This window comes from Callospermophilus lateralis, chromosome 7, assembly GCF_048772815.1.
Source record: "Callospermophilus lateralis isolate mCalLat2 chromosome 7, mCalLat2.hap1, whole genome shotgun sequence".
Taxonomy (NCBI): domain Eukaryota; kingdom Metazoa; phylum Chordata; class Mammalia; order Rodentia; family Sciuridae; genus Callospermophilus; species Callospermophilus lateralis.
The window spans coordinates 22,917,561-22,938,629 of record NC_135311.1 but is presented as its reverse complement, the minus strand read 5'-3'; the positions used below and the strand labels follow the sequence as shown (position 1 = coordinate 22,938,629).

The 21,069-nt window shown below is 37.6% G+C and overlaps 1 protein-coding gene across 1 annotated transcript; it reads right to left on the bottom strand.

Annotated features, from left to right (window-relative positions):
• Window positions 1-7,715: 7,715 nt before the first annotated feature.
• Window positions 7,716-8,399, bottom strand: LOC143404104 (putative vomeronasal receptor-like protein 4). Its single transcript, XM_076862433.1, has one exon. It carries the CDS (start codon window positions 8,397-8,399, stop codon window positions 7,716-7,718), a length of 684 nt encoding a protein of 227 aa, XP_076718548.1.
• Window positions 8,400-21,069: the final 12,670 nt, after the last annotated feature.

Here is a 21,069-nt window from a genome sequence, read left to right as displayed (position 1 = left end):
TTTTAAAAGGTCTTTCAGGGGCCATTGACTTTGATCTAGATCATCAAAAGACAGATTTCCAATGCAGTCCTGACCTTCTGAACACTGTCTACTGTAATTCCAGAAAGTTCTGCAGAGAGGCAGCTTCCTTTCTAGTCCCTCCCAGGTATGTGAACCCAGGAAATCTTGCTCACAGGACCACGGACAAAACTCACTAACTGTTCTCAAGGACAGTGCCAGCTAGACCTTTTCCACTTGCTTTCCTTTACAGTTAATTAGAGTTTCCAAAATTGGTAAATGCATCTCTTTATCTAATGATACAGAACTTCCCATGATAAATCTTTAATGTCCTTGTCTCTCAAATTGTCTGCTTCTTCTGTGACCCTTCAAAAAATTTCATGGTCTAATAAATTTTTATGGTGTGCTCCCTCAATCAACCTGGAAATTCCCCTCCAGTGGCCCCAACATTCTGGGCACCACTTACTGTCCATGGCCAGCACAGGCAGCTAAATTAGAATTCACTTGAGTGAATTTCTTAAGGTACCAAATAAAACACAGACACACAATTTACCTTTAATTCAAGCCCCAGGATGACCTCTGCCCTTGGCCTCAAGCTCCCCAAATGGGAGAGTGAGGAATGTCACAAGAGGCTGGCAAGAGACAGCGAGCATGTTTCAGAGTGGTCTTTATTTGGTGGGGCTCTGGTTCTTAGAAATTTCCATCCCCAAAAGACCAAGAGGCACAGGGTTAGAAGGACAGGTAAGGTAACTTGGGCATGTTGGAAGGCACACCCAAGCATGAAGACACATTTGGTGGCATTTTTACTACCCTCAAGATCAGGGTCACTGTCTACAGCCACTTGAAAGTGGCCAGATCACTGGAAGTGACCGACAGGACCTCAAAGCAATCAGGAGAGGAAAATGCTGGTCACATGATGTGGCAGCCTCCCACACTTTTTCTTCTTTTTTGACATGAGGCAGTCTGTCACACTTTGGAAGACTGGCCTCCCACTCATGCTTCTCCTGCCCCAGACTCTCAAGTCACTGGGAATATAAGTGGGGCGCCTACACACCTGGCTGCTGAAACCTCTATGAAGAGAGGATACTGTGTAGGAATGTTCTAAAAATAAAAGGAACAAGTATCTTAAATAGAACTCCACTAAAAGAATCTCAAGAAATATAATGCAGGGACATAAAAGTCATGAATTTAGACACCTGCATCTTTGTTTCTAGATTTGTCCATGTGTATCATTATCAAGCTACTCAAATTCACATCATCTGACCATGATGCAGTGCAGCAGGCTCAGTCTAGACTGACTTTCTAAACTGTTTGTTGGTTGTACAACAGCACACAGCCCTCAGCCTGCTACCCACCATATACATATTGTTTCACTCTAAGACCTGTTGATGAATTCTTAATACTCCTGTAACAAACCTGCTTACCTATCAGAGCACAGTGTTTGTATACATCATCTCAGATGTTATCTATGGTCTTATAATTTCAAGTTTGAAAAGCATTTGTCATAATTCCTCAGTTCACTTCCTTCTTAAAATCTTCCTTTTAATTTATCCAAATTAGAGTTCAGTGTTTGTAAAATGAACTCCATAGTTTTGAACAATGGCAGGCGTCCATTTATGCATCATCCTAGTACAGTACAGAAAAGTCCCTTCACCTTAAAATTGACCTTGGTATTGTTTTGTTTGTTGTTGTTGTTTCTGTTTTTTTTTTTTTTGGTTGTTGTTCATTTGTTTATGAGAACATCTTGCTGCGGTGCCCACCCTGGTCTCACACTTGTGGGCTGATTGTCCTGCCTCAGCCTCCTGAGCAGCTGAGACAGCAGGCACAGTGCACCAGGCCACATCCACTTATTACCCAAGTGCTGCTCTTTTGTCTAATCCAGAAAATTAGTCATCTCAGGTCTGGTCTCAGTTGTCTCCTCAGGAATGTGATTTAGATGGAATGAAAGAAGTATCCTTTGCATCCTGGTTTCTTTTATTTAGCATTTAAGTTTCATTTCCATTGTTGAGCTAAGGAAAAGGCTACTATTTTTGTTTAGTGGAAATTTTATAAAAGTACATTTACTTCTCTATTAATTTGCAGCATAATGTGTGTATTTCTTCCAATGTACAATGATATTGAAGGAAGCTGCTGTCCACAGCTGCATATGTACAAGTCGTCCACCTCATGTTTTGCTGCTTTGCCAATTAGGCTTCTTTTAAAATGGACATGTTTTCTTTTTCTCTATTTTCTTACCCCCTCCACAAACTGGCAGTGGGGAACTAGATCACCTTTTCATATCCTAGACCAGCACACACCCACCACCGGAACCAAGGAATTCAGACTTCAGGGGTGGCACCAAAAGACCTAAGGAACTGCTGTCTCCCAAATTAACAAGTGAATTAAATTCCTCTAGAGGACCTTCTTGACAGGCAGCCTTTGAATGGCTTCTTTAAAACCCTTGCTCTCTGGGCACAGTGGCTCATGCCTGTAATCCCCTTGTCTCAGGAGGCTGAGGCAGGAGGATCAAGAGTTCAAAGCCGGCCTCAGCCAAAATGAGGCCCTATGCAACTCAGTGAGACCCTGTCTCTAAATGAAACAGGGCTGGGGATGGGGCTCAGTATTCAAGGGCCCTGGAGTCCAATTCCCAATACCCAAAATAAACAAAAAACAAAAACAAACTCTGTTCCCTGTGATGAGCATAATCACATCCTCTGGGACTGGAGCCCCCTGTGCTTCTCTACTGATAGCAAAACAATAATGTACCTGCTTTTCCTTTTTGTCAAAACCATGTCATTCTTGTTCAATTGGCATGAGAGACAAGGTGCAGCCTTCAGTAGCATAAACCATTCCTGTGGGCAACAGTTCACAAATAATGAGGCTAAAATTTGGAAGTGTGATTCATGGATCACATGGCAACTTTATTAAGGAAAAAGAAAACCACAGCACTCTTTCCCAGGGACTTATGTGACATCCAAGCAACAATAAAAAGTCCTTCCTGTGCTCTGCCACCAAGCAGTATTAGTTACTATTGTTTTGTGTGAGTGTGTGCCATTTAGTACTTATTGGGATCTTGTAGTTTTATTTTATTTTTCCAGTGATATGTGTTTTTGAGCATCTTTTCAGACACCTTCATGCTGTCTCTAGACCTTTTGTGAAAGGTCTTTTCATGTTTCCTTTCTTCTTCTCCATTTGTCATTTTCTGCAACTCCTGTGGCACAAGAGACCATCATTTTAATTTGTTAGACCTGTTTGTTAACTAAGGCATTAGTTATTGTGCCTTTTGAATATTTTATTATTTAGGAGACATTCATGTACAGAATTTTCACAAGTTATCTGAACCTGTCCTCAATTTTCAGTTGTTTCTTAGGTCATAAATTTAAAGCCAAAATTACCAGATAGGAGTAATATTAATATGAGACAGTAAAATATGCCATTGCAACATTTTCTACAGTCCATCTTTTGAAACATTCAGTGGCATAAAATAAATCTATTTATAAAAAGCAACTCTGACATATTTTTCTTTTTTTCTGATTAAAACAATACTTCAAATCCATAATTTCCAAGACACATTATCAAGGCCAGTAATTTTCCCTGTGTTCCTCTACAATTTGCATTTGACATTTTGACCTCAAGTAAAACATTTTACCCAGAAAATAAAGAAACTGTTGCTACCTAAGGCAACATACCCTTGAAAGACTGGAGAGCACAGAGTGCTGCTTAACTGAATTTATAACAAGAGCTCCTCCTCCTTCTTTGGATAAATTTCAAGGTGGTGCACACCTGTCATCCCAGCTACTTGGGAGGTTGAGGCAAGGTAAACCACAAATTTGAGGCCAGTTTAGCTTAGTAAGGGCCTAAGCAACTTGTTTCAAAATAAAAATAAAAAGGGTTATGGATGTGGCTCAGGGGTTAATCACTGCTGGGTTCAATCCTTGGCCAAAGCAAATAAACAAATGAAAAAAGATTTGTGGGCTGGGATTGTGGCTCAATGGTAGAGCATTTGCCTAGCACATGAGACACTGGGTTTGATCCTCAGAACTACATAAAATAAATAAATTAAATAAAGAAAATGTCTCCATGTACAACTAAAAATATTAAGAAAGGTAAATATTTGGATCTGATTCACTAAAATACCTTAAAAGTGTTAGAATATTCTAAAAATTATATTTTGGCATCTTTAGAATCACAGAATGTAAAATTCTTTTTATTTTAGAGAATTTTTTCACAATAGTTTATAAAGTTACTGGAAGCCTCATTTTAAAACCATGTTCTAGGCTGTAATTTTTTGTTCGTAAGCTAGTTTATCGGCATATTAGGGAAACTTATCTATCATCACTAGGTAAGTATGTGCTGTCTTCACCCACAAAGGTTTCAAGAATTTAATGATTTGTTTTTCTGTACAGATCAGCAGCAAAGGCCTGATTGTGGCATAGCCATTGGCCACCATCATATGGATATAATAATAAACTGGGTTATTGTTCCCCATAGTTCTTGAGGAGGAGATGCTGTCCAAACAGTACATGAGCACAAAGAAGCTCATGAGCAGCAGGATGGTCCAGGTGGTGCTCCTGTGAACATTAATGTACAAGTTGTTCGAGTTTCTGTTTTCAGTTTATTTGGTAAAAACCTAGGAGTGGAAATGGTAGGTCATATAATAATTTTTTTTCCTAGTCAATGCTTTACTCACTCAAATCACTCAATACAATTTCACTCTATAGATTTTTAATCAAGAAAATGACAATCCTTATTCTAGGCACTACAACAGACATAATCAATTCACAGCAAACATTCTAGATAATAGATTCACAACAAACCATTCTAGATTAATTCTAGGCACTGCAAACACTTAATTATAATAGGCAAATGACAGACATTCCCTCTACATGTTAAATTCAAGAATCAGATAAAAAGTCTTAAGTCTTAGGTTTTAAGTCCAGCAGATGCACACTCACTCAGACTGGGGTGATCAAGTCAGGAACCAAGGCAGCCTTCTCCTGGGGTGGAGCTGAAGGCTGGTTGAGGAGAGGTTCATAGGGAGAAGTTGTGGCTGTCACCAGGGTCAAGATGTGGCTGTAGAGTTTAAGAGTGGTAAGGATCAGAAACAATGAAATGCATTGGGATGTCAGTCCAGGTCCTCATCAGGCTCTCAGTGTGAGGGCTTCAGTGTCAGATGGTTAAATATCTGTTCATTTGCTCTGTTACTTATACCAAATTTGGGGGCTTTTGTCCCCCCTTTTAATCCTTATCAGCTGCCACCATCTCTCAGTGACATCATTAACTCTGGGGTTAAACCATCTGATGGAGTGGTCCTCACCCTAATCTTTTGGGGTGCTTTTCCCTGGGCAGGTATGAACAGCCTGCCAGAGGCTTCAATCTGAGATCATCAGGGTGGGGAGAAGTGACTTGTTTGTGCCTGAGGGCCATACTGGTGGTCTCCCTGTTAGGCATGCCTGGTGATACTGCAGTTTTCAAAACGGAGTTTTTAAAATGGAGTCGCTTAGGCTCAGACCTCAGGCTATCCTCACATAGGCCAGAGATCAAACTCACAGCAGTGGAAAACCATTGATAGGTTTCATACCAGTGAAGCAATTTGATCAGTGTTTCCCTTTTTAGGTCATTTGTAGAACAGCCAAGCCCAGAGAGAGAAGAGATCAGGGAATAATTAGGGGACTACTGTAGTCTTCTGAGTGAAAAAAAGAAATGACAAGAATCTAGATTGGAATGGAAAGGGGATACATAGATTTGGAAGATATTTGATGGGAGAATCAATAAGGCTTGGTAGTAAACTTGAAATCAAGAATGAGAAAAAAATGAGGAATTCATGATTTCCTCCATGTTTCCCAACTACTTATTTGGTGGCTAAGTAGTTGACTTTATTCAACAATATAGGGAATTCAAGAAAGAGAATCAAATACAACATTTGTTCTTTCTGTTATTGAGGCATGGGGAGATAATAAGTTCAATAAACATGTTAAGCCTGGGAATTTGTGAAACATCCCAGACATATCTGGTAGGTAGTTGGATATACAGGTCTGGAACTCATGGATAAAGTGGTGCCCCCAATGGACAGAAGCCATTCCTGGGCCCCTGTCACCTGCACGGAGACCAACGTGGACTTCTCATATGATAATTTGTACTTAGCATTTTAATAAAACCCCAAACTGCTTTCAATGACATCTGTAGTATTTTTCATTCTTATCCCAAATGGATAGTGAGTGCTGGGGTTGTGGCCTAATGTTAGAGCCCTTGCCTAGCTTGTGTGAGGCACTGGGTTTCATTCTCAGCACTGCATATGAGTTAATGAATAAAATAAAAGTCCATCAACAATTAAAAAGTATTAAAAATGATAGTGATTTCCATTCTCCATATCCTTATTAATACTTATTTTTTGTTTTTACTTTTTTATAGTAGCATGTTTCTAGGTAAAAAGCAAAACCTCATTATGATTTTAGATTTTAGTTTTGGTACACGTAATGAAACCAGGTGTACTCTACCACTAAGCTACATCCCCAGCCCCTTTAATTTTTTTATACCTTTTTAAAAAATTAATTTTTATGTGGGGCTGAAGATTGAACCCAGGGCTTCGCACATGCTGCATGAATGCTGTACTGCTGAACTATAACCCCAGCCCTTGTTTGTTTTGTTTTGAAACAGCATATCCGTAAGTAACCCAGTCTGGATGTTAAATTGGGATCCTCCTACCTCAGCTCCTGAGTAGCTGGATTTACTTGTGTTCAACACTGATTGGGTGGCTAATTTTATTTTTCACTTAGTATTGGGAATTAAGCCCAGGGAACTTTTTTTCCAATTATTTTTATATTTTATTGTAAGAGAGGGTTTTGAAAAGTTGCTGAGGCTAAATTCTAACCTGTGATTGTCCTGCCGCCATCTCCCAAATTTGTGGCATTACATGTTCATGCTTCCATGCCAAGCTCCAAATAACTTTTTTAGGAAAAGTGCAACATAAGATATTTTTAAATAAAGAAAGGAAGAATGTACCTCAAATAGACCATCACCTAATAAAATTTTAAGAAATGTAATACAGGAAGAAAAAAAAATATTCCCAGAATAAAGTTCAGACAGAAAAAATAAATGGAATAAATTGTAAAAAATCATAAACATGCAGATGAAGACATTGACACAAACATAGGGTAAAATTATACATAGGGTTCATGCTACCCTTCTATATTATCTTGGTGTGATAGAAAGTGTAAAATCTGGGGTTCGGGTTGTGGCTCAGCGCTAGAGCACTCTCCTAGCACATTCAAGGGCCTGGGTTCGATCCTCAGCAGCAAATAAAAAAGTATTATGTCCAACTACAATTAAAAATAAAATGAAATAATAATAATATATATCAATATTTTTCTGAGAGAAAATTTTGCAAAATAGAGAAAATTGTTCTAATAAGAGTAGAAAAATCCTTCGGATAGGTTTCATCAGAAAATGGCTTTTTTCCCACATATAAGGAGAATAATTTTTGTTAGTTGAGTATCAGCAGCGATCAGCACCAAAGGACTGACTGTGCCATAGCCATTGGCCACAAGCATCTGGACACACACTATGATGGCATTATTAATCCATTTCATGCCTATGGCCATTGAAATGATGGAGTCTGCGCAGTACAGGACGGCAAAGCAACAGATCAGGAGCAGGATGCTCTGAGTGGCCCTTTGTTCTTGGGAGGATTTTGGAGGGAACCTGGAATTGCGAAGATGCTGGGACCTCTGTGTGTGTCTCTACAAGAGAAGGACCATGTACCCACTGGAGAGGACCATGAGTCCCACGAAGAAGACATCCCTGCATGCCATCAAGGTGAGAAAAAATGACTTGTTGATGTGGCTCATGGGCAGCAAGGAGCAGCGGTCAGTGACAAACAGAAGTCCAGGCTGGGTCTTATTAGGTGTGGCCACAGTGCAGAGGAGCAGGTTGCAGGAGAGGGACATGGTGAGGACCCATAAGAAGACAAATAGCCCCACAATGGGATTTGTAGATTTCAAATCTACAAAAAATCTACAAATCCCATTCCTACAAATGGGATTTGTAGATTTCAGTTTGAAGTGGGCCAACCAGGAGCCACTGGGGCTGATGGTGATGGCCTGAAGCACACTCAGGACACAGGTGGTGCAGATGGAGAGTCCCCTCATGACCTTGTGCAGGAAGACAAGCACTTTGCATTTGAAGTCGCCTGGAATGTCCTGTGTTTCCCAAATGTCTGTGGACACCAAAAGGCCCACAGTAAGGAGCATGAGGATGTGTGTAAGGGCCAAGTGGGTGACAGGGAGGTCGGTGAGCCTGGGCTTGTGGCCCACATAGGCAGCAGCAGTGTGGAGGCAAAGCAGAAAGGTGTTTGCTGCAATCCCAATGCCAGCCTGGAGATAGAAGGCATTTCTTATGGCAACATAACTGAACTGTTGGTCCATCTTCATGGGGATGTTGAAACAACTGTTTCTGAAAGGAAATGCAGGACTGCGTGTGACAGCAGCAGAATTTTCACTGACAGGCTTCCAATCATCAAGCACACTTTTCTTTCTCTAGAGTCATCATTTATCAAATAATTCTGTGTAATAGGACTGGCTCTGATGCCTCATTTTAACTTCAAGTAAGATCTTGTGCATGGCTCTGAGTCAAGTGCTTGCCTAGCCTGAATGATGCCCTGGGTTCTGCCCACCACACTGCAGTCAATAAATATATCAGCATCAGTTATTCCTGCAATGAATGATTTTTTAAATCTCCCCATCTCCTCCTGAAGTATCCATATCATACCTTCATCCCTAAGCTTGTAGTACTTACTGTGCTTTGGTTTATGTTAATAACTACATTATTTAATGGGTAGCTTTGGTTACTTTCCTATTTTTCCTGCATATTTCTGAAGGGTGGAGATGCCTCTTTATTTACCCTTAGATCTCGAAGATCCAAAATCTTGCTGCCTAGATGAACATTGTTCAACAAAGACTGTAAGTCTGGAGAAGTGGAACTAGGAAACTTCCAGGAAAAATGTCTCAAGAGGCCCATTCTCATGGTTTATTTATGAAAGTGTAGGACACTGAGAGATTTAGTAGTGTGTATCCCAGACCCAGCAGCCTGTGTTTATCTGAGGTTCACCACTTACCAGCTGTGTGAGCATTGTCAATCAGTTAACACCATGAATAGAAGTAGAGCAGGAAAATACTTTTCTCAAAGCATTATTGGAGTAAGCCAATAAATATGTGAAAGTCATTGAGAAAATGCTTGACATGTATGAGACACTATAATAGTGTTAATTATTGGTTCATTATTTATCACCACCTAACATTGGCTTAGGAGGGTTCACCTAGGACATTATCAATGTCAAAGCTGAGAGGAGAAAAGCCTACCATAATATTGGCTTCCTCTGGCAAACTTTGATCCTTGGTAACTGGAGGAATTCTAGGTTTTTAAAAATTTTTCCATTTTTCTTAGGAAATAGCTTAGGTATTTCTGCATTCGTAATCCATTGTGTAGAGACACCTGATAGAGCCTCTTAATCATAAGTCAAGAATATCATATTTTATGCTTTCATTTTTTCCCCAGACCTGTGTATTAGAAGAGAAAATATATATTCTGTCAAAATGAGTTGGAGCATCCTTTACAGAAAATGTCTCCTACAAGGAAAAGATATTCAGTCCTACCCTGAAATATGTTCAGATGCTCCCGAGTAGAAATTGAGATCTTCAAGTCTCCTTAGTTAATTTTATATATGCATGTGGTGTTCTGCAGGAATATGGATAAAAATTGAATTGCATGACACAACCATGACTTAAATACAGGCATTTTACTCAATCCCTTTAAAATAAGTAATTCCTTAAGAGTTTTTGATCTATGTAATACTGTGAAAGTAGTAATAATTCCCGAGTCTCCATATGGTTAGTAAGAATGATAGAATAATGATTTTAATAGTCTATCAAAATTTTCCAGTTTTATTAAATGCATTTCTAATGGAAGACAGAATTTTTGAGAGTCCACATTCTTGACAGAATGCTCCTGAAGTCAAGGCAAAAACCTTAGAAGGAAATACAGAGAAATTCAAGGGACTAAATCAAGGGAATCCACCCAGGCCTAGTGTGGAATGTATAAATACTATATGCTGCATGAAGCTCCTGAGATACTATTGATTAAAAACCTGAATCCAGTGAAAGATGGAGCCAACATTCTTTTTTTTGCTGTTGTGATATCTCCTACCCCAGGTATTTATATGATTTATGAAGAAGAACTGAAGACTGTATTGCAGATTTAGGAGATGGTAAAACAGGATGAGCTCTATCATAAACAGAAGACCCAATGTAGCTGAAAACCCATGTTAATCCTAGACATGTTTTGTAGAAAAGTACAGTGGGTTTAGTGACTTCCCTTCTCTTATCTCTCATCAGAAGAATACAAGTTGCACACAATTCTTAATAAATGTAATGGAGCATTTAGTTTCATGGAAAATCAAGTATTTCAAACTAGAATCTATGTATTGTCCTCAGGACCTGTGAAATTCAACCTCTCACTGAAACTGGCACAGCCATCACCAATCAGGATAAAGAACAGACCCGATGAATCAATTTAAGAACACCAAAATCTTCCATATGAGTTGATGTTTGGATGATGCCAGAATATTCCTTACCTAAGATTCTCTAGCAGCACATTCACTGAGACCCTGAGAGACACTTCTTTGACACTTGAGCACTCAGAATTACTCTCCCAGGCCTTTGCTTCTTCTTTAAGGACTCTACCCATGCTTCCCAAGCCAAGATTTAGTCACCCTCTACCAATACCTGAATTCACATATTTTGGAAACAGGATGGAAAATATCTCCTGGATGACAAACTAGTTACCATTTTCTTCCCTCTCTAAATCACTAAATCCCTGAGGAGATGGTTAACTTCCCTACACAAGTGTGAAGTTGTGTTCAGTCACTGATTGCAATGAAATTGAGCTCAGGAAATACTTTTTGTAAAGAAAGTTTTCAATTGTGAATATCACCATTTGAGATTTGGGAGGTAGGAGTGGCAAAACATTCTTAACAAGATAAAATATTTTTGATAAAAAGATAAAAGGCTTTTTCTCTAGATTGCTATAAATTTTTCTTATTTGTTACAAATGATTCAATAAACCAACAACAAAGGGATGACTAGATATGGAATGTTTTGATGTTAAATTCTGTCATTTTTCACTGAGTATGCATTAATAAAGAATAAGTCTAGTGCTAAAGGGCCAGCTGGGAGAATATGGAATTTCAGATATATGTCAGGTACCAAGGAAGAATGTTTTCTGACTAAGGAGATAGAATCTGTCTCCAGATAAATGGGGGCTGTGGATATGTATACCAATCACTGTGCCAAGCCATGAAAACAGAATGTTTTATTTCATTGTAAGTTTAAGTTTATTCGATTTTTCTTTCTTCTTGCGTTCCTAGGATTATTTTTTATAAAAGCTTAATGCATGCCTAAATTTAAAAGAAAAGCTATGTTGTAGTAAAGAAGAAGATAAAAAATAGATCTAATGAAGCTAGCAACACTTAGAAAGAAAGTAATATCATTTTTACATATAAATACATGGTACACAATTTTTTTGAATTGACTACTAAAACTAACATTTTGTTAGATAGATGTTTAGTTGTTTTATCTTTGATCTTATGAATTACCAAAAGTGCACTTGAAGCTTTTTATTTTCTTGAAGTTACTGTAAACCAACCGTTTGGATTATTGTTACTTTTGAATATTTATGCTATAGAAATCATTCATAAGATAGTAATGATTGTAATATAAATTATAATATGAAATAAAAGTAATACTGTAAAATTTTATGTAATAATACCACAAAGTTCAAACAAGCCCTGTAGCACATTAGGAATAAATACCTGTGTTGGTTATGAGGTAGTAAAGGTGGACTTTACAATGCCTTCCTCCAGAATCTACCCAGGAGCCTCCTCTGCATCCTCTTCCACTCAGATTTTGAGCTGAGGCTTCCAAGATTAGGTTATATGTGTCAGAGAGCTTAGCTCATTTCTCAGTGGACTGCTAATCTTCATGTTGCATCTGAAGTCTTACAGCACTTGTCTTCCAGTAGGCCGGGAGGGAGTCCCCAAAGCAAAGACAAATACATCTTTCATCCTCAGACAATGGTAAACAAGCCCCATCTGGATGAAAACTTTTTGTGTGTTACTCCTATTTTCCAAGGTCAGAGGAACCTGTGTTGCTTTCTATGTTCCAATTGTAATGGACAAATCTAAAGCTGCTCACTTTGACCCTAAACAGATATGCCCTGGCATAAAATAAAATAAAATATAAAAAACTATTTAATGTGATATGTGAATGGAAACATTTTAAAAAACATTAAAAAGTACGTTTATTGGGTGTGTGTACTGGAAACAGCTCAGAATCCCGACATCCCAATATTAGTGAATACGTCTCACATCGAGCTTGGATTTCTAGTGGTTGTGAGAAGTTATGGAGACTGAACTGAGACATCTTGAGCTGCAAAGAGAAGAAGGAAGGGAAGGAGGGAGTGTTGGAGATAACAACAGAAGAGCAAATGACCTGAGTAAGGAAGGAAGAGCTCAGAGACTAAGGGGATTGCCCCAAGTGGGCAGAGAGACAAGTGTAAGTTTTCTATTAATCCCATCGATACACCCAAGTCATGTCTGAATTTGTGGCTGGTCACTTCTCACTATGAAAGACAAATTTATCACAGAACCCACATGAGCCATGGCTGAGCTTGGAGGTGACCCTCCAGCTATGTAGATGGTAGGACAGCCACAAGCAACTGGTGTCAGACGCCAGCAAAAGAGAACCCCTTGTGTCAAGTTTGGCTTGCCAAATAGCTACTATTAGCTGACAACTATTTCATTTTCCACTGTTATTGGTGTGTTGCAGTTGTGCATAATGGTAGAATTTGTGGTTACATGTTCATACATGTGCACAGTATACCAATATAATTTGGCCAATATCATTCCCCATATTTCTCCTCTCCCTTCTGCTTTCTCCCTTGGTTCCTTTACTCTCTACTCCTGATCTCCCTTAAGGCATCCATGAGTTTCTCCCTCCAACAGTCTCTGTATCATTCCAAATTTTGTGTATGTACTGCCAAAGCAAGCACAGCAGAATGTTTTTCCTGTTGACTCTGACTTGCCAGGAATATTCTACCGTTCTTGTTATTATTTAGGTGTCCAGGTGGGGTTCAATTCTTTGGTGTCCTGCACAAAGAACTGATTAATATGTAACAAGAAAGAGGGAAAGTACAGAATTATTGAAGATGAAAGTAGCACTCTATAGAATAGAGCAGAGTGGGCCTAGATAGGCAGGCTGTAGGCCCCAATACCTGGAAATTAGTGTCTTATATGCTGAGCTGGGAGGCATTTTCTTCTCTATATTGACCAGATTGAAAACCTTACCCATTTTGCACCCATTGGTTACCTCATGATACTTGAATAGAATTTTTTTCCAGTTCCCTCCACTGGTTATTTTCGAAAACCTAATTAGAATACTGCCCACTTGACCCCCCATTGGTCATTTAAAAACATGAAATCTGTGGAAGGAGTTGTCATGGTAATGGGACTTGTCATAAACAAGGACATAATTTGTCTCCCTTTCTTGCCCTTGATTGGCATCTTTCTTAGATCCTGTCTGCACCATCTTGGTGTCTCTGAACTCCTACCTAACACCCTGATGAAGTAGTCTGTGCCTCATAATAATGTCATCCACTTTTTATCCTTTAGTGTTAACCAGTGAACCTCTGTACATGATTATATTCCAGAATTCCTACCAAGGTTTGTCAGGTAAGCAAAAGTACAGTATTCTCATTTTAATGTCTTAGGGTGTAAGTGAGAGTTGAAGAATTTCCCACATCATTTCTTTCTCAAGCATGAGTGGAGTAAAATCTCACTGGAGCAGGATTCCTTTCTAGCTAAGGAGTCACTAGGCATGAAGCAGAGGGATAAATTGTCCCTGTTGTTTGGTGGGAGAGTGTGTATTTTTCCTTGGGATTGAAGATACTACTTTCCTTCCAAGTCCTTTCTATTCTCTTTTGTACAAAAATAAGGAGAATGGTTAAATAGATTTGGGTGACCTACTTATAGAAAAGCACCAAGTGAAAATCAAAGGGAAACATATTAAAGAAAAGACAGGGTTGTTGTGTGACATTAATTGTCAGTACAAAACATCTGTGTCACTAGGTGAGCTCTTGTCATTGCTTAGAGTATGGCTGATGCTGAGCATGCTCTATTTGTTTTAAAGAACACACTTAATTTTGTTGTGAAATTTTTAGATATACAGAAAATTGAGATATAGTACCAAGTTCCCATATGCCTCCAACCATACACGGTTTCCCCTATTGTTTATAACTTGCATTTCTATGAACTATTTGTTACCATTACCAAACCAACATAATGTTCCCAATGCTGACATATCATTCTTAACTTCTTGTTGTGAAGGTGTATAAACATTGCGATAAGCCTAGCCTTTGGTATCTACCATTCTGCTCTTTTCCGTGATGGGTTCAATACTACTACGATCTCTATTCTTCACCCTTTTCCCTTGAATATTGGGCAACCATTAACGTTTTTATGGTCTATTGTTTTGCATTTTCCAGGTATTTTTTTCTTAATTTTGAATTCATTTATTCTAATTTTTTACATATGATAGCAGAAGGCATTTCAATTTATAGTACACATATACAGCACAATTTTTCATTGTTCTGGTTGTACACAAAGTAGAGTCACACCATTTGTATCTTCATATATATACTCAGGGTAAAGGTTTCCATCATTCCACCATCATTCCTACCTCATGCCCACCCTCCCCCTCCCTCTACTTTGCCCTACCTTAAGTTCCTGCATTCCTCCCATGCTCCCCGCCTAGCCCCATTATGAATCAGCATCTTATACCAGAGAAATATTCAGCATTTGGTTTTTTGGGATTGGCTTACTTCACTTAGCATGATATTCTCCAGCTCTATCCATTTACCTGCAAATGCCATGGTTTTATTCTTTTTTGATTCGGAGTAATATACCATTGTGTATATATACTACAGTTTCTTTATCCATTCGTCTATTGAAGGGCATCCAGGTTGGTTTCAGAATTTAGCTATTGTAAACATTAATGTGGCTATGTCCCTGTAGTATGATGTTTTTAAGTCCTTTGGGTATAGTCTGAGGAGAGGAATAGCTGGGTCCAGTGGTTGTTCCATTCCCAGATTTCCAAGGAATCTCAGTATTCCTTTGCAGATTGACTGCACCAATTTGCAGTCCTATGAGGAATGAATGAGTGTGACTTTTCCCCCACATCCTCACCAACACTTACTGTGTTTTGTTTGTATTCATAATAGCTGCTATTCTGACTGGAATGAGATGAAATCATAGAGTAGTTTTGATTTGCATTTCTCTATTTGCTAGAGATGTTGAATATTTTTTTCATATATTTGTTGATTGATTGTATATCATCTTCAGAGAAGAGTCTGTTCAGCTTTTTAGACCATTTATTGATTGGGTAATTTGCTTTTTTGGTGTAAAGTTTTTCTAATTATTTATATATCCTAGAGATTTGTGTTCTGTCTGATGTGTATGTGATAAAAATTTGTTCCCATTCTGTATGCTCTGTATTCTTCTCACTGATTGTTTCTTTTGCTGAGAAGAAGCTTTTCAGTTTGAATCCATTCCATTTATTGATCCTTGATTTTATTTCTTGTGCTATAGGAATCTTGTTAAGTAAGTCAGGGTCTAATCTGACATGAAATTTTGTGCCTAAATTTTATTTCATTAAGGCAGAGTCTCTGGTCTAATTCCTAATTCAACTTTGAGTTGAGTTTTGTGCATGGTGAGAGAGAGTGGCTTAATTTCATTTTGTTGCATATGGATTTCCAGTTTCCTCAGCACGATTTGTTGAAGAGGCTATCTTTTCTCCAATGTATATTTTTGGCACCTTTGTCTAATATGAGGTAACTGTATTTATATGGGTTAGTCTCTGTGTCTTCTATTCTGTGCCTTTGGTCTATAAGTCTATACTGGTGCCAATACCATGCTGTTTTTTCATTACTATGGATCTGTAGTATATAATTTAAGTCAGTATTATGATGTCATCTGCTTCACTCTTCTTGCAAAGTATTGTTTTGGCTATTCTTGGTGTTTTATTTTTCCAGATAAGTTTCATGATTGCTTTTTTTTATTCCTATGAGGAATTTCATTTGGATGTTGATTGGAATTGCATTAAATCTGTATAATGCTTTTGGCAGTGTGGCCATTTTGACAATGTTAATTGTGCCTATCCAAGAATAAGGGAGACCTTTCCATCTTCTTATGTAATTTCTTTCTTTAGTGTCTGTAATCTTCATTGTAGAGATCTTTCGCTTCTTTCATTAAGCTGTTTCCCAAGTATTTTATTTCATTTTTAAGCTAATGTAAATGAATTAATTTTCCTAGATTCTCTTTCACAGGATTTATCACTGATGTACAGAAATGCCGTGGATTTATGGGTATTGATTTTATATCCTGATACTTTGCTGAATTCATTTATTAGTTCTAGTAGGTTTCTGGTGGAATTTTTGGGATTCTCTAGGTATAGAATCATAACACTGACAAATAGTGATAGTTAGATTCCTTTTTTCCTGTTCATATTTCTTTATTTTTTCTCTCTAATTGCTCTGGTTAGAATTTCAAGAACTATATTAAATAGAAGTGGTAAAAGAGGGTATTCCTGTCTTGTTATAGATTTTAGAAGGAATGCTTTCAATTCTACTCAATTTAGAATAATGTTGGCCTTGGGCTTAGCATAGACAGGTTTAAAATGTTGTGCTATGTTTCTATTATCTCTAGTTTTTCTAGTGTTTTGAAAATCAAGTGGTGCTGTATTTGGTCAAATGCTTTTTCTGTATATATTGAGAAGATCATGTGATCCTGATCTTTAAGTCTGTTGATGTGATGAATTATATTTACCAATTTCTGTATGTTGAAGCAACCTTGCGTCTCTGGAATGAACCCCAGTTGATCTTGGTGCATTATCTTTTAAATATCTTTTTGTATTTGATTTGCCAGAATTTTATTGAGAATTTTCCCATCTATGTTCATTAGAGATGAAGATTAGTCTGAAGTTTTCTTTCTTTGATGTGCCTTTGTATGGTTTTGGATTCAGGGTGATATTGGCCTCATAGAATGAGTTTAAAAATGTTCTCTCTTTTTCTATTTCATGGAATAACTTGAGCACTCTTGGTATTAGGTATTCTTTAAAGGTATTATAAAATTTAGGTCTGTTTCCATCTGGTCCTGAGCTTTCCTTTTTTGGTAAGCTTATGATGATGTCTTCTATTTCATTGGTTGAAACTGATCTGTTTAACTTGTATTATCCCGATTCAAATCATATGGGCAAATCATAAGGTTTTAGAAATTTGTCAGTGCTTTCAAAAATATTGTCTATTTTATTTGAATACAAATTTTCAAAATAATTTGTATTTATCTTCTGTATTTATGTAGTGTCTGTCATGATATTTCCTTTTTCATCATAAATATTAGAGATTTGAGTTTTGTCTCTCTTCTCTTTGTTAGCATGGCTAAAGGCTTATCAGTTTTACTTTTTTTTCAAAGAACCAACTTTTTGTTTGGTCAATTTTTTCAATTGTTTCTTTCATTTCAATTTCATTGATTTTAGCTCTGATTTTAATTGTTTTCTGTTTTTTAATGCTTTTGGTGTTGGTGTGTTTTTCTTTTTCTAGGGCTTTGAGATGCAATACTAAGTCATTTATTTGTTGACTTTTTCTTGTTTTAAGGAATGCACTCCATGCAATGGATTTCCTCTTAGTACTACCTTCATAGTGTCCCAGAGATTTCAAAATGTTGTATAAGTGTGTTCTTTGTTAATTCTAAGAATTGTTTAATTTCTTCTTTGATGTCTTTTTAACACATTGTTCATTCAATAGCATATTATTTGGTCTCCAGTTTTGGAGTAGCTTCTATTTTTTATTTTATCTTTGATTTCTAATTTCATTTCATTATGACCTGATAGAATGCAGGGTAGTATCTCTACCTTTTTGTATTTGCTAAAAGTTGTTTTGTGGCATAATATATGGTCTATTTTAAACAAGGATCAATGTTCTGCTGAGAAGAAAGTGTATTCTCCAATTTTTGGATGAAATATTCTGTATATATCAGTTAAGTCTAAGTTAATGATTGTATTATTGAGTTCTATAGTTTCTTTGTTTATGTTTTATTTGAAGATCTATCCAATGGTGAAAGAGATATGTTAAAGTTACCCAGAATTATTGTGTTGTGGTTTATTTGACTCTTGAACTTGACGAATGTAGGTGCTTCATTGTTTTGGGCATATATATTTATAATTCTTATGTCTTGCTGATATATGGTTCCCTTAAACAGTATGTAATATCCTTCTTTATCCCTATTGATTAACTTTGGCTTGATATCTACTTTATGTTGATATGATGAAGGAAATCCCTGTTTTTCTTTTGTGCAGTCCATGTGTGTGGTATGTTTTCCCCCAAACTTTCATCATCAATCTGTGGATGTCTTTTCCTATGAGATGAGTCTCTTGATGGTGAAATATTGTTGGGTCTTTTTTTTAAAAAAATTAATCTGCCAGTCTATGTCTTTTGGTTCATGGATTTAGGCCATTAACATTCAGGGTTATTATTGAGACATGATACATATTGCCAGTTATTTTTTTGTTTATATTTTTTAAATTTAATGTGTCTTGACTTCTCTTTTATTTAGTGTAATATCCTTTTTCTTTAGTGTAATATCCTTTCTGATATTCATTGTCGTTTTTAACATTCTTCTCATGGACTATTTTGTCAAGAATGTTCAGTGGTGCAGGCTCTAGTTGTAAATTCTTTTAACTTTTGTTTATCTTGGAAGATTTTTATTTTATCAGCAAATATAAAGCTTAATTTTTCTGGACATAAGATTCTTGGTTGACATCCATTTTCTTTCAGAGCTTAGTGTATCTTCTAGCTTTCAGGGTCTGGGTTGAGAAACCTGCAAAGATCTTAATTGGTTTCCCTCTATATGCAATATGATTCTTTTCTCAGCTGTCACCTGACTCTTCTGGTGTCCCCAGGTGCAGACTCCCATATGTAGGGGACCATGGTAGTGGTTGAAGTGTCCCAAGATAGAGGCAACCAGGGGAGCCCCATGTTGGTAAATGGGATCCACACAGTTTTACCTGAAGGTCCTGTGTGTGGGCAGTGGCCAGGTGTTCTATGTCGGAGTGAGATTTCTGCTTGGGTGGGTGTCCAGGGGTCCTGTGCAGGTGCTGATTCTGGTGGTCTTGCTTAGGCACAGTGGCTGGAGGTCCTGCACGTGTGAGCTGCCAGGAGTCCAGGTCTGATGCTGAGTCCTGGCACCCTGTGCAGGCATGGCACCCAGGACTGCTGTGTAAGAGCAGCTCTTGTGGGTCCTCTAATAGTTTGCAAAGAGACAGTATTCCCACTATTGAATTTCAGGTCACAGAGCAAGACAGAATGCAGCCTCCCTCTCTAGCTTGCCATCTTGAATTCTCCCGAAATATCATATATTTTGTATCGCAAGAAGTGGCCTTTTGAATTAGGTGTTTCTATAGGCAATATGCTTTTAGGTGCCTTCATATCTTTTCATGATTAGTGATTGGTTTTCCATTTCTTTTTATGGCTTTTATTGGATGGACGTGTCAAAGTGATTTGATTAATAGTAGGCCAATGGCAACTGAAAGATGTCTTGGTTGCTTTCTTTTCTTGGCAATCACAAATGAGGAAGCTATGGGCCTTTGCCTGTAGGTGTTTTGTGGACATAGACTATTAAATAGTTGGGTAAACAGCTAGGAGTGTTACTGATAGGTCATAGTTAAGACTATTTACAGTGTTTCAAGAAAACACTGAAGTGTCTTCCAGAGTGGCGGTACAGTTTTGTGATCTTAACAGCAGTGTTATGCACAAGACTCAACTCAAATTGGATCAAGGACCTAGGAATTAAACCAGAGACCTGGCACCTATTGGAAGAAAAAGTAAGCCCAAATCTCCATCGTGTCAGATTAGGCCCCAATTTTCTTAATAAGACTTCTATGGCACAAAAATTAAAACCAAGAATCAATAAATGGAATGTATTCAAACTATAAAGCTACTTCTCAGCAAATGAAACAATCAGTGAGGTGAATAGAGAGCTTACAGAATGGAAGAAAATCTTTACTGCAAGTACATCAGATACAGCATTAACCTCTAGGATCTATAAAGAACCCAAAAAGCTTAACACTAAAAAAAAAAAAAAAAAATAACCAATCAATAAGTGGGCCAAAGACTATTTGTGTCTCCAGCAGAGGCACAGAATTAATTGTTCCCTCTTGCTTATATCAGTCATTATTTTTTTAAATTCTAATTTTGTTTGTTTGTTTGTTTTATTTCCAGCTCCCTAATGACATGGGATGTTCGCAGCTTTTCCTAGTTACCTTTAAAAATCTTTAAAAAAATATTTTTAGATATCTCTTCAGATTTTTCATTCATTTTAAAAAACAAATTTATTATACTAAAAAGGATATGTTTTAAACTGCACATGTTTCATGAACCATTTGTCAATTCTGTCTTATGCACGCATTTGTGAAACCACCACCACAATCAAGGTAGGGATTATTGAAACCACCACACAGAAGATTCCAGATGCCCCTTTGTAATTCCTTCCTCTTTTTCTCCCTCCATCCAGAAACAACCACTAACTGGATTTTTGTCATTTCAGACTGATTAATTTTTTAGAATCCAGACAAATTAGTAGTCAGAGCCCTAGTCTGCATGGTGGGTACACTGGCACACTCAAATTTTGTCTTAGCCCTAGTTCACTCATCTGTAAAAGCAACATTCCTCTAACTATGTCACAAAAATACCAGGAAGGTTAGAATCAAACACCTAAGGAATCTAGAGCAGCGCCTAACACGCAGTGAATGCTCAACTTCTGGAAATCAGTATTACCAGCCACACTTTGGATTGATAATCCAGTGTCCATTAGGGGATCTACAGTTCCACAGGGCCTGTATATACCCAAGAGCTGTTATCTCCTGCTACTGAGAGCACATTCAGCATTTTCAGTTTTTTTAAGTTTTAAAAATTGAGATTAAATTCTAATGTTAA